Genomic DNA, 16,042 nt, shown 5'->3' with positions numbered 1-16,042 from the left:
GTGTGAGTCAAGTTACTAAAATGTGTCAAAAAATATCTTCTGAATCAGTTTAAGAGTTTGTTTAGGTCTGCTTTACCTCTACAGGGTAAGAGACTCTTTTCTACCTCACCTTTCCCTGTAGTCTACAGGGTGTACTTTGTGAATGACTGAGATCCAGAAATACTGGTGTTTAGGCATGTATCCTTGAGACAACAAAATTTATTTCTGCCTCTTGTGGATCTAACAGTAACTTCTACATTCAGCTTCTGAGAACAGTTGGATAAAGGTAAACTTGTTAATCTGTGAATTTAGTAATATATGGATTAATTTCAAAAATACACATTAAGACATGAATACCTGAAAATGTGAATAGCTATGATGGGTAAGATAAAGTAGTTAAACCTGATGCCTTTTGCCTCTTGTTAGCTTAAGAAGTTTCTGGGGTAGAAGTTGTAGCCAGGCCATTTTGCTTGACAGCCATTCATGATTTTGTCTAATTCTGATGCTCAGATCTGTACTTAATTAGCCATCTGTGATTTTGTCTGTCTTAAACCTGTGGGTGATGATTATGCTGAATATCTTTAAGTCTTTATGCTTTGCAAAATGGCAAGCTGTTGGGCTTACTGAATTTTCCGTACCATACTTCTCAGGTTTTTCCCCATGTGGACTCCAGGAATCTCTTCTTGCAGCTGGAAAATCTGAAACTGTTTGGTTTCTTCTGTAGAAGCCATTCTGGGTCAGTGATAACCCTAACCCTAACCAGCTCCTTTGGTTGTCCTAGTAAGAAGGAGACAACTCTTTCTGCTGGTGCTGGACCAAAAAAATTGCCTGATACTAGAGAATCTTAAAACACATACAGCAAGAGTGAATGTTGGCATTTGGCATGTACATTTAATCAGCAGCGTGGCAGTGTGGCACCATTTTTATCTTTTTATTTCAAGTGGTGTTAGACACTTCCTATGGCAGCACTGAGGTTTTTTAAATTTAGGACTCTAATAGTACACTGTTTACTTACTGGCCCTGCTGCTAACTTTACGAGTCTGGTTTTGTGTTATCTTTCTTTTTATATCTGAAAGATCAAAATGCATTCGTTTGCCTGTTATACAGCATATAGGATGCCGATAAAAGCTTCACAAGTACAATTTCTCCCCGGATTTCCTTGTATCTAAATGTAGCCTGAAAGGCTGGATCATATTGCATGGTGAATATCGCCAAATTCAACAGCATTATTTAAGTACCACTTGCATCTTGTATGCACCACTGTATGTAACACAAGAGGAAAGAGGAAAAAAGCAGCGGCGCTCAGAGCAGCTGGAAGTGAAAGGGGAGAGAGGAGCTGGAAGAGGAATGGCAAGAGAGGAGCTGGCTGGTCGAAGCCGGTGGCGGGGACCTTGTCCAGGTGCAGCACCGCTCCTGTGCGGCAGGGGGCGCTCCCGGCGCTGTCCCCCACACCCTCGCGGCTCCGGGTGGATCAGGTGCGAGCGGGAGATTTTTGGTTTCCTCTCACATCTGAGAGGTACAACACTAAAGAGAGAAACACCGAGTGTTCGGGGTGAGCTGCAGCTTTTCTGCGCGAAAGTGCTCGTTTGCCTGGGCGAATCTGGCGTGAAGGGCTGTGCCCTTCTGGTGCTCAGGTGTGTTCAGGGGCAGGGACGTCAGTTCCCAGCGGCTTGGAAGACGATTCCCTTGTTGTTCCCTTTCCCGACTGGGCTGGTTTAACTCTGCTAGCCTCTCTGTGTACCCTGGACGTTTCCAGCCTTGCTGCTGCCGAGGATGGAGCTTTCCCGGAGGAAGGGTTTGCTTTGGGAGGGCAGACCCTGTAATTCAAAGGCACTCGCTCTCCCGCTATGAAAGCGGGGCCCTGCTAATATGTTTCGCTGTAGCCGCGATGGCGCGGGTTGGTGTCAAGTGTTTAACACTTGGGGGTGCAGGGCGTGCCATCCCACGTCCCGCCGGGAGTTGCTTGTTTCTGGGGGTGCTGGTTACCAACACCCGGCGCAGAAACCGCGGCCCGAGGGCTGTGGGCCGAGTGCACCGCGTCTGTCGGTGTCTCCGGCAGAGCTGGAAGCCGAGCGGCTCGGCCGGCGATGCAGGCGCCGGTTGCCGTGGCAGCCCCGAGTGAATCCTCCCCGCGCCCGCCATGGCGGCCGTGCCGGCAGGGGGCGCTGCGGCGGCGGGCGGCGCCGCGCGGCGGGGGCGGGCGAGGACGAGGACGCCATTGCGTTGCTATGAGCTGTCGCTCCCCCTGCGGCGGCGGCAGCGGGCGGACCGGGCGCCGATCCTGTGCCTGCCTTCCTCCTGACTCCTGCCTGTTTCCTGGCTCCTGCTGCCTGCCGCGCGGGCCGGGCTGTCCGTCCGGCGGCCTGGTGGTACTAGCGGGGCGGAGAGGATGAGCACGGCGGGACCGGGCGGCAGCAGCATCAGCGCAAGCAGCAGCATCAGCGCAAGCAGCAGCATCAGCAGCCGCTGCCGCGGCGGCGGGGCCGGTCACTGAGCGAGGAGCACCGCGGCGGACGCAGGGCATGGAGCCCCAGCCCGGCGCCTCCCGCCCGGCCGCCGAGGAGGAGGAGGACGGCGGCGGCGGGTCCGGCGGGCAGCCGGAGGCGCTGTCGCTGGAGGAGATCCTCCGGCTCTACAACCAGCCCATCAACGAGGAGCAGGCGTGGGCCGTGTGTTACCAGTGCTGCGCCTCGCTGCGCGCCCGCGCCCGCCGCGGAGAGACCCCCGCCGCCAGGCTGGGGGCGGCGGCCGCGCACCTCCGCGTCTGGCGGGACGGCGCCGTCACCCTGGAGCAGGACGAGCCCGACCGGCCGCCCCCGCCCGCCGCAGGTAAGGCCGGGGGGCCGCCGCCGCCGCCGACCCCGCGCAGCCTCCGGCGGCAGCAGCCCGGGGTCGGGCGCGGGCGGCTGCCCGTCTCCATCAGCCTTTGTCCGGGACGTGACGGTCCTTCCCGCCCGAGGGTCGCGGTGGGCGAGCGCTTGGCTCCTCGGTCCTGCCGGGGATGTGGGGGGTCTGCGTGCATGTATGTGTGTGCCTGTGTGTGTGCGTCCCTGCGGCATCTCGGTGTCGTGCGTGGAAAGGTAGAACCCCTCTCCTGGGATGCGGTCGCCTGCGTGCGGGCACGGGCAGGCGAATGCGGGTCCAGTGTTTTATAATTGCGTCGTCTCTCCTGGTGCGTAATCAATCCCGTGTCATCCGCACACCGGGAGCGCCGCTCTTGCGGGCTCCCTGCTCTTTGGGCTCCTCCGGCCGGGCCGTGTGCATCCCGCAGGGGCTCCCGAACAGTTTGGCATCAAAAGGCACCTATTAGAAATATATCCATTTAGCTGTGTGCTGACACTAAGTGAGTGAGAAAGCCGTGTACAGGGGCTTAGCACCTACCATCTGTTTCGTTAAAATGCCCAGAAAAGCGTATTTTGCATTGGAAAGGAAATTGAGGGCGCATGTCTGTTTCTCAGCCTTTCAAAGCTTCTGATTTTAAATGTGGAAAGCAGTATTTTTTTGTTGCAAGTAAAGATCAATTTCTGAAAAGAAATCAAAGATGGGCAGCAGAAGGATGTGGCCAACACATGATGGTATTCCCTGGTATCAGCTTAGTCCACGTTTAACGTCACAGAATTTTCCGAGGAGACAGAGGTTTCAGCATTTTAAAGTTGTGTGAATCAGAAGGCAGTGGAAAATTCACAAAATGGGATTAATGGAGCCCTCAGCATTTAGAGCACGAATATTATGCCTGGTGTTACAATTTAATGAAGCCTTTTGATACAGTGCCTGAAAAGTCTTTTGGCAGAGACATGCAGTAATCCAGTTTGGAGCTAGTGGTACATGCAAATATCAAAATATATTTAGCGGAAGAAAGGACATAATTTAGTTCTGCAATTATAATGATTCTAATAATGACTTTCATTTAAATATGATCTGGTGTGCTTTTAAAATTGTTTTAAAAAAATAGGTCTTTGTTAATTAACGTTAATTAAATGCCAGACCAACACCCAGAAATTCCAGGAAAATGCTCTCCTGACCAAGGCATCTGCATGTCGCAAGTGTATTGAAGAGTTTTGTGTTGCATGTCGTGTGCTGCTTTTGCTTGCAGTCTTTTGAGATGACATCAAGACTTTTTCTTTTCTCTTTTCCTATTGCAGGAAATACATTAGTTTACTATGTATTTCTTTTGTGGCTTTTTTCTTGCTATTGGTGGACTTACCCTATTTCCTCTTACCATTACTTAGCTTTGCTCTTATCATTACTGGCTGTAGGAGGGTGTTGAATATACTTGGATATAAAGTTCAGGCCCCTCACTGATATCCAGCATGTTTATTTTACATTAAAGCTTTACTGTGAAAATGTTTTAGTCAACATGTGCTAACCTGTGTATGTTGATACCACATCTAAATTTTTGAATAGATGAGGGTTTTTTAAATATTCCAGCCCTATTTTTCTTTTTTCCACCTTATTAGTGTATGTATTATTTTGTATAACACCACATGTGTGTCCTTATACCTTGAGACTCTTAAGAGAGTGTGTATATGTACCTAAACAAAGATAAGCAGTCTTTGAAGACCTCCCAGGAAAGCAGGAGGCAGGAGCTGTCCCAGGGAGAGTACCCCCTCCAGTGTGTATAATAGGAAAGGAGAGGCAGGGATTTTTCTGCCAGCTGTCCATTCCTAAAGCATCCTCGGTGAACTCGCTTTTCCATCAGCTGCAGGCTGGTAGGTGCCTGGGCTTGAAAAGAGGCAGAATTCCTCCTGGGGTCATCTCCCTGTCCCTGGCCTTCCTCATCTACCTAACTTTGAATGGACTTTGGAAACAGAGGCCGCTCAGCCTCCAAGCTTTCACAAGGGATTTTGTGTGTTCTTTGATTTGTGAAATCTGGAGCAGGTTTTCACTGGCAATTGTTATATATGTGATACATTGAATGTTGGGAGTTCACTATACTGAATATTGAAGGTCTGACAGAAGGCTTGCTTGTCGTTGGTATCTTTTGAACTATCCTTATTCTTTTCCTTATTGCTTGCTGCATTCTCTTTGGGTGATGATTAATGTGCTTCCTCAGCCAGTTACAGCTTGAGCCTCTGGAATAGGTGTGTGTTTGTAGGCTCCTGTATTCTCTTCACACCAGTGAAAGCTTAGGAAGAACCAGTGCCCTGGCTCTGTGGCCTGGAGAGCAGTACAGTGTAACAGACCCTGAAGCTGTATGGTCACAGTAATTTTACTTTCAAGATACGAAATTAAAGTTCTCTTAGAAGAAGTACAGATTATGAAGAAACTGATGGTATTTTTCCAAAGCAGTTTCTTGTGAAACAGTTTGCCAGTTCATGCTCAATACTTGAAATTCCAAGTAACAATGCATAGAAATTGAAGAAAAATGTCCTTGAGATAGGAATGAGATGAGTTTCGCTGATAGTGGGGCAGAAAAATGCCCTTGGAGTTGAATCCCATCCTTAAATAAAACCAGAAACTGATTTTCAAATCTTTCCAGTTTCATCTGTGTGATCTATTAATATTTCATTATCTTAAAAAAATACAAGATTTTGGTTAAAAAGAAGTAAAAAGATGAAGGATGAAAATGCTGCCCAGTTTTCATTTTCATGTCACCATTGATATCACCTGAATCCCTGACAAGAGGAGGATCAGGAAGGATTCCTGCCTTTTATTTCAGACAATTTAGATTTAAATGCCTGTGTCAGGAGGTTTGTTAGAGCAATAGGGGTTCTGTGGGTTCATGCTCTGAGTTGTAAAGCTGCTTTGTTCTAGTAATACATAAAAAAAATGTATAGGTGTAGGTTGGTGCATAGGTTTAGATAATTCACAGGAAAAAATATTAGCTGTTAGTTTCTATTTTAGTAAACAACAGAATCCTGTGTGGGCAAATAAAGGAATCCCTGAAGAATGGTGTCTTTGGGTAGTGAACATTCGGGCTTTGTCCAGGATTGTGGTAAACGATGTGATCAGTCACGCCTGTCAGTGGGGCTCGAGCAACGTCAGGAGCAAACGCAGTTGTGTCATGGAGTTTGCTCTAGAGATGCGCATGAAGGCATATTTTTACAGAGCAGTGTGAACCTTTTTATTTTTCCAGAACCAAAGTAAAAAATAAAGAAGATTTTGCATGAATATGCAAAATAAATGTAAAGCTCACAGTGGTTGTCTTAGTGACATCTAAGTACCACAGAAGTGTGGATTGCTTCGAAATACCCATGGTGAAATTTGAGATAAAGTGTGGAATTTATTTTAAGTAATGGGTGCTTTAGCAGTCTTTGTTACTTGCAATTTATATGAAAAGAGCTAACAGTGCATCCAGTAAAGTGCGAGATGCAATAAAAAAAAACTTCTGAATGAGCTAAAACATTTGGGATAAACATGTGGTTTATTCTCCAAGCTCTCTTCTTGCAGAACAGCATTTACACATGTTTTTATAAAGTTGAAGCAATAATGAAATGATAGATAGCGGAGCAGAAAACAAGCACAAGAGCTGGCAGTCGACATCATGCCCAGGATCTAGGGGCACCAGGATACTGTAGGGTGTGGAGGAGGCTGTTTCACTGGGGTTGTGTCATTGCTGCAAGCTGGATAAGGAGCTCTTGCATTTCAGCACAGAGGCTGTGCCACCTCCTTCTCAGAGGTGGGAAACTGAACAGTTTTGGGGGTGAGTCGGTTTAGTAAAATGAGAGTTTTCTCTGCATGTTTTGTAAGTGCCAGATCACTGGTTTAGCAGAGGTGGCCACCGACTTTGGGCATTACACTGAGCTCCTGAAGAGTGTGAACAGCCATGAGGATCTTGGAAAGGGGCAAAGAAGGATATTATGAACACCGAGTTGGGCTCACTTCCAGCTGTTGGCTATTCAGGGCTGGTATGAATGTGGTGCTCCTTGGTCTTCATCTCCCTCCTGAGACCCTGAACTGTGGGTAGTGTCAGTGGCCCTTTTGCCTCATCCTCCAGCCCTAGGAGAGAAAGCACACAAGGAAATTACTGCTGGTCTTACTAGAAGTGAGTACCATGCAGATTTTTCTCTTGGAAATCTGCCAGGTGTTCAGCAGGAGGGCATAATGCATGGAGTATTCTGGCTTTGAATCAAAAAGATCACAGAAAAGTTGACTGCATGGTGGCTTTCATGGGACTTGGAGGGCTCAGGGTGAGACATGCTGGAGAAGAATAGTTTATGTTGTCTTGGCAGTTTTAATGACTTCCATGTCCCTCTTACATCCTTGTGTGCTTAGGTTTTGGAAGGCAAGAATAGAGAAACAGGATGAATAAATGCAAATTGTGTGCATGAAGATGTTCTTATCTGTCAGTCCTTGGTGGATTACTGAAAAAAATATGCATGATTTTTAGTGGAAAATGAACGTACTACCATTTTTTTTCTAATTTTGTTGACCTTTTTTAAAGATGATGGGTGGGAGTAGCCTTTCTTGATGTTGAAGTTTTGAAAGAGGTGTTGCTATGAATAGTGCTAAAATAAATAGTACCTTTAGGATGAAGACATAATTGTGTTCGGAATTCAAATCTAATTCAAGGATATTCAGAAACATCTGCATTTAAGAATAGTAAGGTCTGATGTATTGAGTCTCACTTTCTTGTGCAAGAGTTTTAAGATACATGGCTATAGAGGTATTTTAATATTGAATGTCAAGTAGGAAGAAATTAGTACTAGACAGCAGAGAGGAGTCTTGGTGGATTGCTGCTTTTATCTCTTCTTGTTTTACTGATCTGTGGGAGAGAAATCTTTGGCCTTATTTATGCAGGCTTTCTGTCATCAGTGTGGTTCCCAGCACGTAAGCATGAACTGGAAGGCTTCCAGTCATGGCGTATATATATATGCATCCCGTGCACTGGGGGTTAAGTGGGCTCTCCGTGAATATCAGCAGATGCTGGGCGTCCTATTGTCGGCAGTTCTTGTAGGGGAGGACAAAATAAGCAAAGAAAAGATCTCAGCATAACAAAATAATGTATTTGATTAAAAAAATGGTGCATATTTCAAATGGCTGCATAAAAGAAATGGAAGGAAATTGCCAACAGGGGTAAGTGACCTTAGTTGCCAATATTTGTATGGAGAATTACTGAAGATGGTAAGTATCCTGTGAACGAATGAACTCTGTTTTGGTGTTGTTTGAAAACTGCATTTATTCCTAAGGAAAACATTGACATTTGAACTTAGAAAGAAGAACTTGGAGGAAGGGTGGGCCCCTGGCATTAATAATGACTTAAAGTGAAAGATTAGATTTAACAGAGATTTTCTTCTCTAATGCATAAGAAATGTTGCTTTAGATAGGAAAATGGAATTTTAGTTCTCATTGTTAATGGCAGTTGAAGAGAAGAATGAAAAATGAGACATCTGCCATGTTGCTGTGGAGAGTTAATATCATGTCCCCGTGGGGCATTGCTGGAGAAAGAACAAAGATGCTTTTTTGGGGGGGGGGGGGGTGCAGAAAAGGTAATGGATAATGGAGTCCAGCTTCAGGGTTGGCTGGAGGTGATAGTTTACCCCACAGTGCCCAGTGAGAGATGAGGGGTGGGACTGGGGGAGCACAAGCAGAGCTTTGAAAATGAAGACCGTAGCAGTGTATGATGTGACAAAGGGGAAGAGAGAAGGGGAGAGAGAGCATTGAACAGGATGATTCAGAGCAGGACAGGATCAGAGTTACAAACAACCAGGCAGTGTAACAACCCCGCCTGGCAGCAGAGCTGTGGATCAGTCTTACCCAAGCCTGAATGTGATTGCCAAGTGTGCAGTAGGAATGTTGCAGGTAACAAGAGGATTAATGATATGTAACATCCTGCATCCAAGTTGGCAATGAACATATTTTCATGAAAGTGGAGAAGCTTTTTCATAATAACTGTTAAAAGGAAACTGAGGAGTGTTTACTCTTTGTTTCTGAATTAGTTTATCACATTACAGCATCAGATCCAATAAGGAGACAATATTGTTTTATTCCTGATAAAACTTTAAAACAGCTTGCATGACACACGCAACTATGGTTGCATTACTGTATTTTATTGCTGTGCACTTTAAGAGGAACAAAAGGAGATGAGTCGTTTTGTATAGTGCAAAGATATAGCTGAGGTAGAGAAGAATTAAGAGAACTCCTTTTTCATTTACTTGAGAGAGTTTATTAACAGCTGGTGACAGTTTTTAACAGATCCAGTAGTGCTGAGTTATCAGTTTAGAAAACCTGCTTGAAGCTCTGGATCCATCAAAAATAATGGGAGAAACTGCTGATGACTTGAATGGAGTCACAGGTCTGCCAGGAGCACACATACTTATTGAATGAGCAGGCAATTGGGTAGCTCCGAGAAAAAATAGAATATGATCAGAGTAACAGAAATTTTAAAAAATAAAAATCAAGACCCGTGAACTCTGTGAATTCACACTTTTTTTGGGGAAGAGTTGATACCTGTACAGGCCAGAGGAAGATGAGTGCAGTATCTGTATTTATTTAAGCATCTACAGAAGAGATTCACAGCTATGACTGGAGTTCAGCACTACTTGGAGATGCAGAACTGCCAAAGTATTTATCTTAGAGTAACAAAAATTGATGTGATCCCAAGGAAAACTTCATATGCTGATCACAGCCTTAGGCAGAATAGAAAGGAGACAAGACAACGACCATGTAATTGTGTCTTAGGAGGTAGCACTAAGGTAGCATGGATTTGTTAATTTGCAATTTAAAATATTTTGTTTTCAAAATTTAGCAGGGTATTAAAACAGAAGACCTCTTAGTCATTACCTTTACTTTGTGCAATAGACAAAAAGTGCTTATGACTGTTCAAAATTAGGAGTAACTTCCATGAAGTGTTGAATGGAGAAAAAAGAAGGCATGAAAAAAGTTTGGCACAGGTAAGGAAAGTCCTGATTGCCATTGATCTAGAAACATCTCTAATAATTTTCCTTGTATTCTCCTAAAATTTTTAGTTTTCTCTTTCTTTTCCTAAACAGAAAAATGAGGCATGTAATTACTAAGTCATCAGCTGTAGTCTGATACAGAAATCAGGAGTCATATCCAAAAAGCCACAAGCTCTAAAACGTCATCCCATTTCTTATTATCTTCTAATTACAGTTTAAAGGAAGGATTTGTTGGTCCTCAAAGCCTAAGTATTTTTCTTAAGAACTTGGGTCTCTGTGCTTCCTGCTTTGAGGGGGTCTCTACCTCTTCTAACCCAGTCTGCTTCCTTCTACTTCCTCATGTTCTCGCTCTTTTTGACCTTCTTTCCTGCATCCTGATGCATCTTACTCCTAAGATATCCTTTGCCTATATTTGTCTTTATATTTTCACTTTTTCTTCCTGTTTCTTTTTATCTTACAAGCTTTCAATGTCTGTCCTCAACCTGGCTCACTTCTTCTACATCGATGTTTTCTTCTCCCTTCATTTAATTACAAATCCCATTCTTTGCATGTTTATCTTTTTTCCTTCTGTGGCACATTTGCCTTTGCTTTCTTCTTTCATTCCCATTCCTTTTATTTGTGTTCATCTTGACTCTTGTATTGATGAACTTGTCATTTTTGGTAACTAATCTGACCAGTTTCAGATTAGTTACCAAATCTCCAGTTTTTGGTAATTCCAAAGTTACCAAAACTCAGTTTTCTGGATGTTTAAACATGAGTCTGAACTTCTTTTTATTTTCTTACTTGAGGAATCTTCATTCTCTTAAGGGCAAAGAAAAGCTCACTATTGTAGCTATGGTGCCTCTTGAAGATGTAAAAGCTAGAAAGCAAATACAAATTCAGTTTATTGTTAATTTGGGGGGCATGAGTAAAGACTGTTCAGCTCAAGGAACTTGAGTTACTGACACTCATGTTCTTCCTTGCTCCCTTTCCCTAGGCTAGCCCTTATGTTCTTTCTTCATCCTCTTCTTCCACTGTCCTCCAGTACATACAGGCAGTATCTGTCATTCCTGAGGGCAACTTAAGTTCTGTTGTTTTAGCAATACCAGCTTGATTTCACTCCAAACCTGCAGAAGTAGGCTGTGACATTTAATTATAATAGTAATCTTTAATACAAAATGAGTTTGTTGCCCATATGTGCATCAGGCACAGTGTTGCCAGAAAAATCAGTGCTTATCCTTTCAATTCTGGAAGAAGCTGTCTTGAAGGAACTGCCTGTGGATGTGAGCAGAGGAGTCTGAGACACTAGAGGAAGGCTAGGGAGATGCTCTGAGCTGCAGGGCTCTTAGACCAGCTGATTATAGCCAAATTGGTGGCTGTGTGATTGTGGTGTCACATCACTAAAGTCAACTCAGTAGCTTGATTTTTCTTCAAATAGAGGAGTGCAGATGGGTTGGCACATCCCACATGCTGTCCTGGGTCATCCCACATCCCACATGCTGTCCCTGGGTCAGTCCATTCTAGCATACTGAGTTATCTGTGTTGCTTTTAAAACTCGGTCTTAAATGTGTGCTTCTTACCATTGGTAGGAGTACAGGGAGCTCCTGCCTGAAGGGATGAGATAGTCTTCCCTAGTACTTGAGGAAAGTTTGTCATGACTCCTCTTGCTCAGGATTTGACAGAAGAATACTTTTCAAATAGAAATTTTGAAGAATAGAAAATGAATGTGACGGCTTGCAGTTTATTTTGAATTTTTTTTCCTGTCAATATGTCCCTCTGAAGACTGTTTTTAGAAATACAGGAAACCTCCAATATAAGTCACCTTCCTTCTTTCAAAAACAATTCAGTATTTGCATTTCAACAAACTGAGAGTGAAAAATGATCGAAGTTTCCAAACTGTAGTTTGTTTATAAACTGCAGTTGACAGTTAAAGTTGTGCTGTTTACTAGTAAAGAATGCATTAGCTTTTTTTTGAAAACTGTAATGGAAAATTACTGTTGAATATTTTTTGGCAGTAAGAGTGGTAAAAATGCTGCACAGATGAATATGTAGTTGAATGGTTCTGAAGTCTGGAAAAGTCTGCATTTATGTTAAGAATCAACAGCTGAAATAGTTTTTTAAGGCTTCACCTGTTTACCAGAAAAGCACTTCATCCTGCTTGCAGACAGAGACTGTTCTATGACTTATGGGGAATTTTTTTTCTCCAGTGCTAATGAAGGGAGTGTGACCCTTAGGCTACATTTATGAGTTACTGCTTTTCAGTCATGTCAGCTGAAGAGAGAAGAAATTTCTATTCCCAGCCACTATAGATAAAGCCAGTATAAATAAATTGGCTTGCAGGGGCCATATAAAAGCAAATTCATTTCAGTCTTGATAGATGCATGGGCATGCATCAACAGTATTGTTAATGATCTTTTCAGAAATGTAGTAAATTCCCAATGGAGAGAGTCCACAAGTGACTGTGAACAGCTTTGGGAAATCTGCTAAGTGTGTAGCCGGTCTCATGGTACAGAGGCATATGGAATGGTTAATAATTCCCACAATGCAGTGAATATTAAAATGTTGTCAGTCACTTGCACCAGCTAGGATACTGTCTGGGTGCATGAAAGACTTGTTATTCCCCCTTCCTGCCCCAGCACGTGCACTCATGACAGTACTATTGGGGTTTAAATAGTGGTGTAAATAGGAATAGATAGTTGAGTTTAATTGTAAAAAAAAAAAAAAAAAAAATCACTCCAGAGTTTGAGTGCTTTTCCTTGAGGAACAGCTTTCATGGAAGTTTATCAAAGGAGCTGCAAGATGAGCTTCTTGCTGTTACTTTCAGAAATTAAAATTGTATCATTCTTGTTTTGGCCCAGGGTGATTTATTTTTTTCCTGTGCTTCAGGACTTGTCTGGGACTTCTGCTAAAAGGATGTTCATATGATCTCAGCTCTGCTGTGAGGTGCAGCAATGAGTGCTTGGTGCTACTCAGAGGATCTAGTGGACAGCTTGGCTCCTGTTCCCTTAGACAGTAGGACATGCAAGTCTGAATATTTTAAGCTATCAGTGATTGCAAACATTGGTGGCCTAGTGTATGCACTGCATTGCTATAGGTTTAAAATTAGTACTTTTAAATGAAGTAATAATTTTTTTAAAAAGTAATGTCTTTTTAAAGACAGCATGTGCTTTTTTTCTTCCCCTGTCTTGACTACATTTCTCTGAATTAATCTTGTATCATCTTGTATCATAAAGATACATTGTTTTGGTCACCTGTCATATGACTTCACAAAAGTAGCCCCTAATATTAATAAATCTGCTAATAATCCTAGCAGTTAAAAAACATTCTCAGCAAATTTCCCCTGTTTATAGTTTCTAACAATCATGTGAATGCTACCATTTTACACACAAAAAAATTATTATGTGGAGGTACCAGTCCTTTTGAAAAGATAATATGTGATGCAAAAGCCTTTTCAGGTCACTCTTTGCTCTTGGTTTTGAAGTCAGACACCAGTGCTAAGCGTTAGCTTGCTTTGGCAACAGTTCAAAAGGAAAGTAAACAACTTTCCCTCTGTTAGGTGGGTGTTCCCTATTAATTCAGGATGTGTTTAACCTTTAGTTTCAAAGGGAAGGTGACCAGTTCAGTATGAAAAATTAGGTTTTTCTGTGCAGGTGACTCTTCCCAGAGCTGAGTGTTTTGCATGCTGTTCACATTTGTCATATGAAGTCAGTGGGACCACTCCTCTGTGCAAGCCTTGTGCCAGCCAGTTGGTTGAGCTTCCTTGGGCTTGTCAGCCAGTCTGATAAAATAGTCCTTCCAGTTATGGGTACAAATCACAGGCTTTTCCAAACTACTGCAGTAAATCCTTCCTAATCATCACCTGAACATGTGCTCTTAGAATACGCATGCACAGTCAAGAAAATGCATCTTGTTCTAGTTTTTGAGTACACAAGATCTCAGAATTATGCCATGCATTTTGTAGGTTCTATGCTATTGGGTCCAAAGCTGCAAATTCTAAACCAGCAGTGTGAATGCAATGAAGCTGAAAAACTAAAAACAAAAAATGTAAAATTTTATACCCATGTGTTTTGAAATTAAAGTTTTGAGTAGATCCCCTTTCAAATGGATAGATTTCTGTGGAGCAATCAAATTCCTTGAATAATTTTTTTCCAGCAGGAAATCATCCTGTCAGGATTCCTTGACCCTACTTTGATAAGGATTATTAATACAAAATGATAAACTTGCTGCTTTTAGTGACATGATGCTTTCCTAATGCACTGTGAAAATTCAGTCTTCTTTTTGCTAAGCTGTCAAGCCACTTTGGTATAAAACTGTTTTGTGTTTCAGAAAACTGAGATTTCAGTTTAATGAAACAGTTCAGAAACTTAATTTTTCTTTATTATACAATTCCAAAGTGATGTTTCTGAACTCAGAGGAAAAGCAAAAATTGACAAGTGGGTCTTACAAAAATAGTATAGTAATGTTTTAACTTTAATTTACTTGAACTTCATATTTCTGTTGAACTCTTTGAAATCCCAGAAGTATCAGATGAAACAGTGGCTTTTCCCTAGTTTATGAATTAATGCTGCTTATTCTTTTGAAATAACTATTTGCTACTGCTTAATTTAAGCCAACATGTTTTCATATTCCCTCCATGGCTAAACATCAATCATATGATTTAAATAATGAAGCTAGACATTAAAGACACATCTTTTTAAAAGCCAGTATTGTAAAGGATCCAAATAAAAAGGGTAGGGCCTTCTTGTTGTTAATACCAAGATGCATATATAATAAAAACATTATTGAAATGTGTGATTCAGGTAAGACAAGGAATATTTGGCAATTACTCAAAAAAAGAGAAGTGATTCAACTTTTTAGTTTTGTTCTTCCATCGTCTCTTTACCTGAAAACTTTTTTTTTTTCTCTTACAGATAAATCAGGCCGTTTACACTGCACAGAAATGGAGGTAAGAGAAGTATTTTGTATTCTCTCTTAGTGGTGATTTAGCTCAGCTCTTTCTCACTTATAGTATAGATGTAGTTTTCTTACAGTGTGGAGTTATCATTGCAAAGTTGTAGTGTTTATTTATGACTTTCACTGGCAGCTGAGAAGTGTGTTTTAACATGGGATATTTAGTCTCATGTTCAAAAATACAGGAAAAAAAGGCTGTGTGGTTTTTCAAAACCAAGATTAAAGATTTGTGATGCAGCCAGTGTAATCTCATTTGATATTAATCTCTTAAAAACATATGTGTATTTTAAAGAATATTTAATGTAGGTAATTTCTGTTGGATGAATTATTCTGTTATACTTACTTTAGAAAGGACTAATCGGTCATGGAATAAATACTTAGTGTTTATGGAATGGCTTGGTGATTTTTCACAACCTGAGAATTTGGGTGGAAGCAGAGAATACAAGTGATCTCAGGGTTGCTTGTTCATTTAAAAGCAGCCTGATTTCATATACTTTTGTTATGCCCTTTAATTTATCACTTGGCAATGTTTTGGGGTCCAAGAAATATTGTTGTATGTCTTGCTGGGCTAACAATAGAAACACAAATCCACTTAAATCTGCTTGATTTATATCTTGACCGTTATTTAAATCTGTATATTTGTTACTAAACTGTGATTCGTGTTGTAATTTTTTTATATGTCAGATTCTTAGATTTAATCCAGGACTGAATGCAAAACTAAGTAGAACATCTAATTGAACAAGATGTGGACTCACAGTCTAATTTTTATTATCATACAGAGTAAAAAATGCAGTCTAATCAAATAAACTTTTCCAGCAATAAATACAATTTCTGTGTCCTTTACAGGGCAGCCTTTTCTCACTGCTTTTGAACTTTCTTTGAAATGTAAAACTGAGTTTTCACTGCAACTGTTCCATCCGTACCTCAGGATGAACCTGGAGATGGGACAAGCGGTGGAGCATCTTAATTGGCAGCTTGTCAGCTTTCTCATCAATAATATATGTGAAGGTGACAAAGTACTGTTACCAAGCGGTTTATTCGTAGATAAACTGTGCAGGATGATGGCTGGCTATAAAGACAAAATGAAAGACCAGCTAATTCAACAACAGATTGTAAAATGCTAAGGCTATTCAGGTTTATTTCAAGTTTTATTAATAATAATAAACTAGAAATATTCTTTTTGCAGGATACAGTGTAAGGAGTAATTCATAACAGATGGAAGTACAGAAATTGGAAGTAGGCATGCTTTATTGCTTTGTGTGGTTTGGTTTAAACAAATGCATCCTGCATTTGTT

The 16,042-nt window shown here is 41.9% G+C and overlaps 1 protein-coding gene across 8 annotated transcripts in view; it reads left to right on the top strand.

Moving 5' to 3' along the window:
* Positions 1 to 2,173: 2,173 nt before the first annotated feature.
* SPIRE1 (spire type actin nucleation factor 1) overlaps positions 2,174 to 16,042 on the top strand; it is a 128,521-nt gene continuing 114,652 nt past the window's right edge. For 3 of the 8 annotated variants that reach the window (XM_068192759.1, XM_068192742.1, XM_068192793.1), the window contains exons 1-2: positions 2,174 to 2,808; positions 14,708 to 14,742. In XM_068192759.1, coding sequence (XP_068048860.1) covers positions 2,502 to 2,808; positions 14,708 to 14,742 — 342 coding nt within the window. In that variant the 5' untranslated portion in view covers positions 2,174 to 2,501. The remainder of the gene's footprint in view (positions 2,809 to 14,707; positions 14,743 to 16,042) is intronic. The other 5 variants (XM_068192782.1, XM_068192763.1, XM_068192788.1 and 2 more) reach the window with 3 other exon arrangements.

This window comes from Anomalospiza imberbis, chromosome 1, assembly GCF_031753505.1.
Source record: "Anomalospiza imberbis isolate Cuckoo-Finch-1a 21T00152 chromosome 1, ASM3175350v1, whole genome shotgun sequence".
Taxonomy (NCBI): domain Eukaryota; kingdom Metazoa; phylum Chordata; class Aves; order Passeriformes; family Viduidae; genus Anomalospiza; species Anomalospiza imberbis.
The sequence above is the reverse complement of the archived record's forward strand: the minus strand, read 5'-3'. Positions and strand labels throughout refer to the sequence as shown.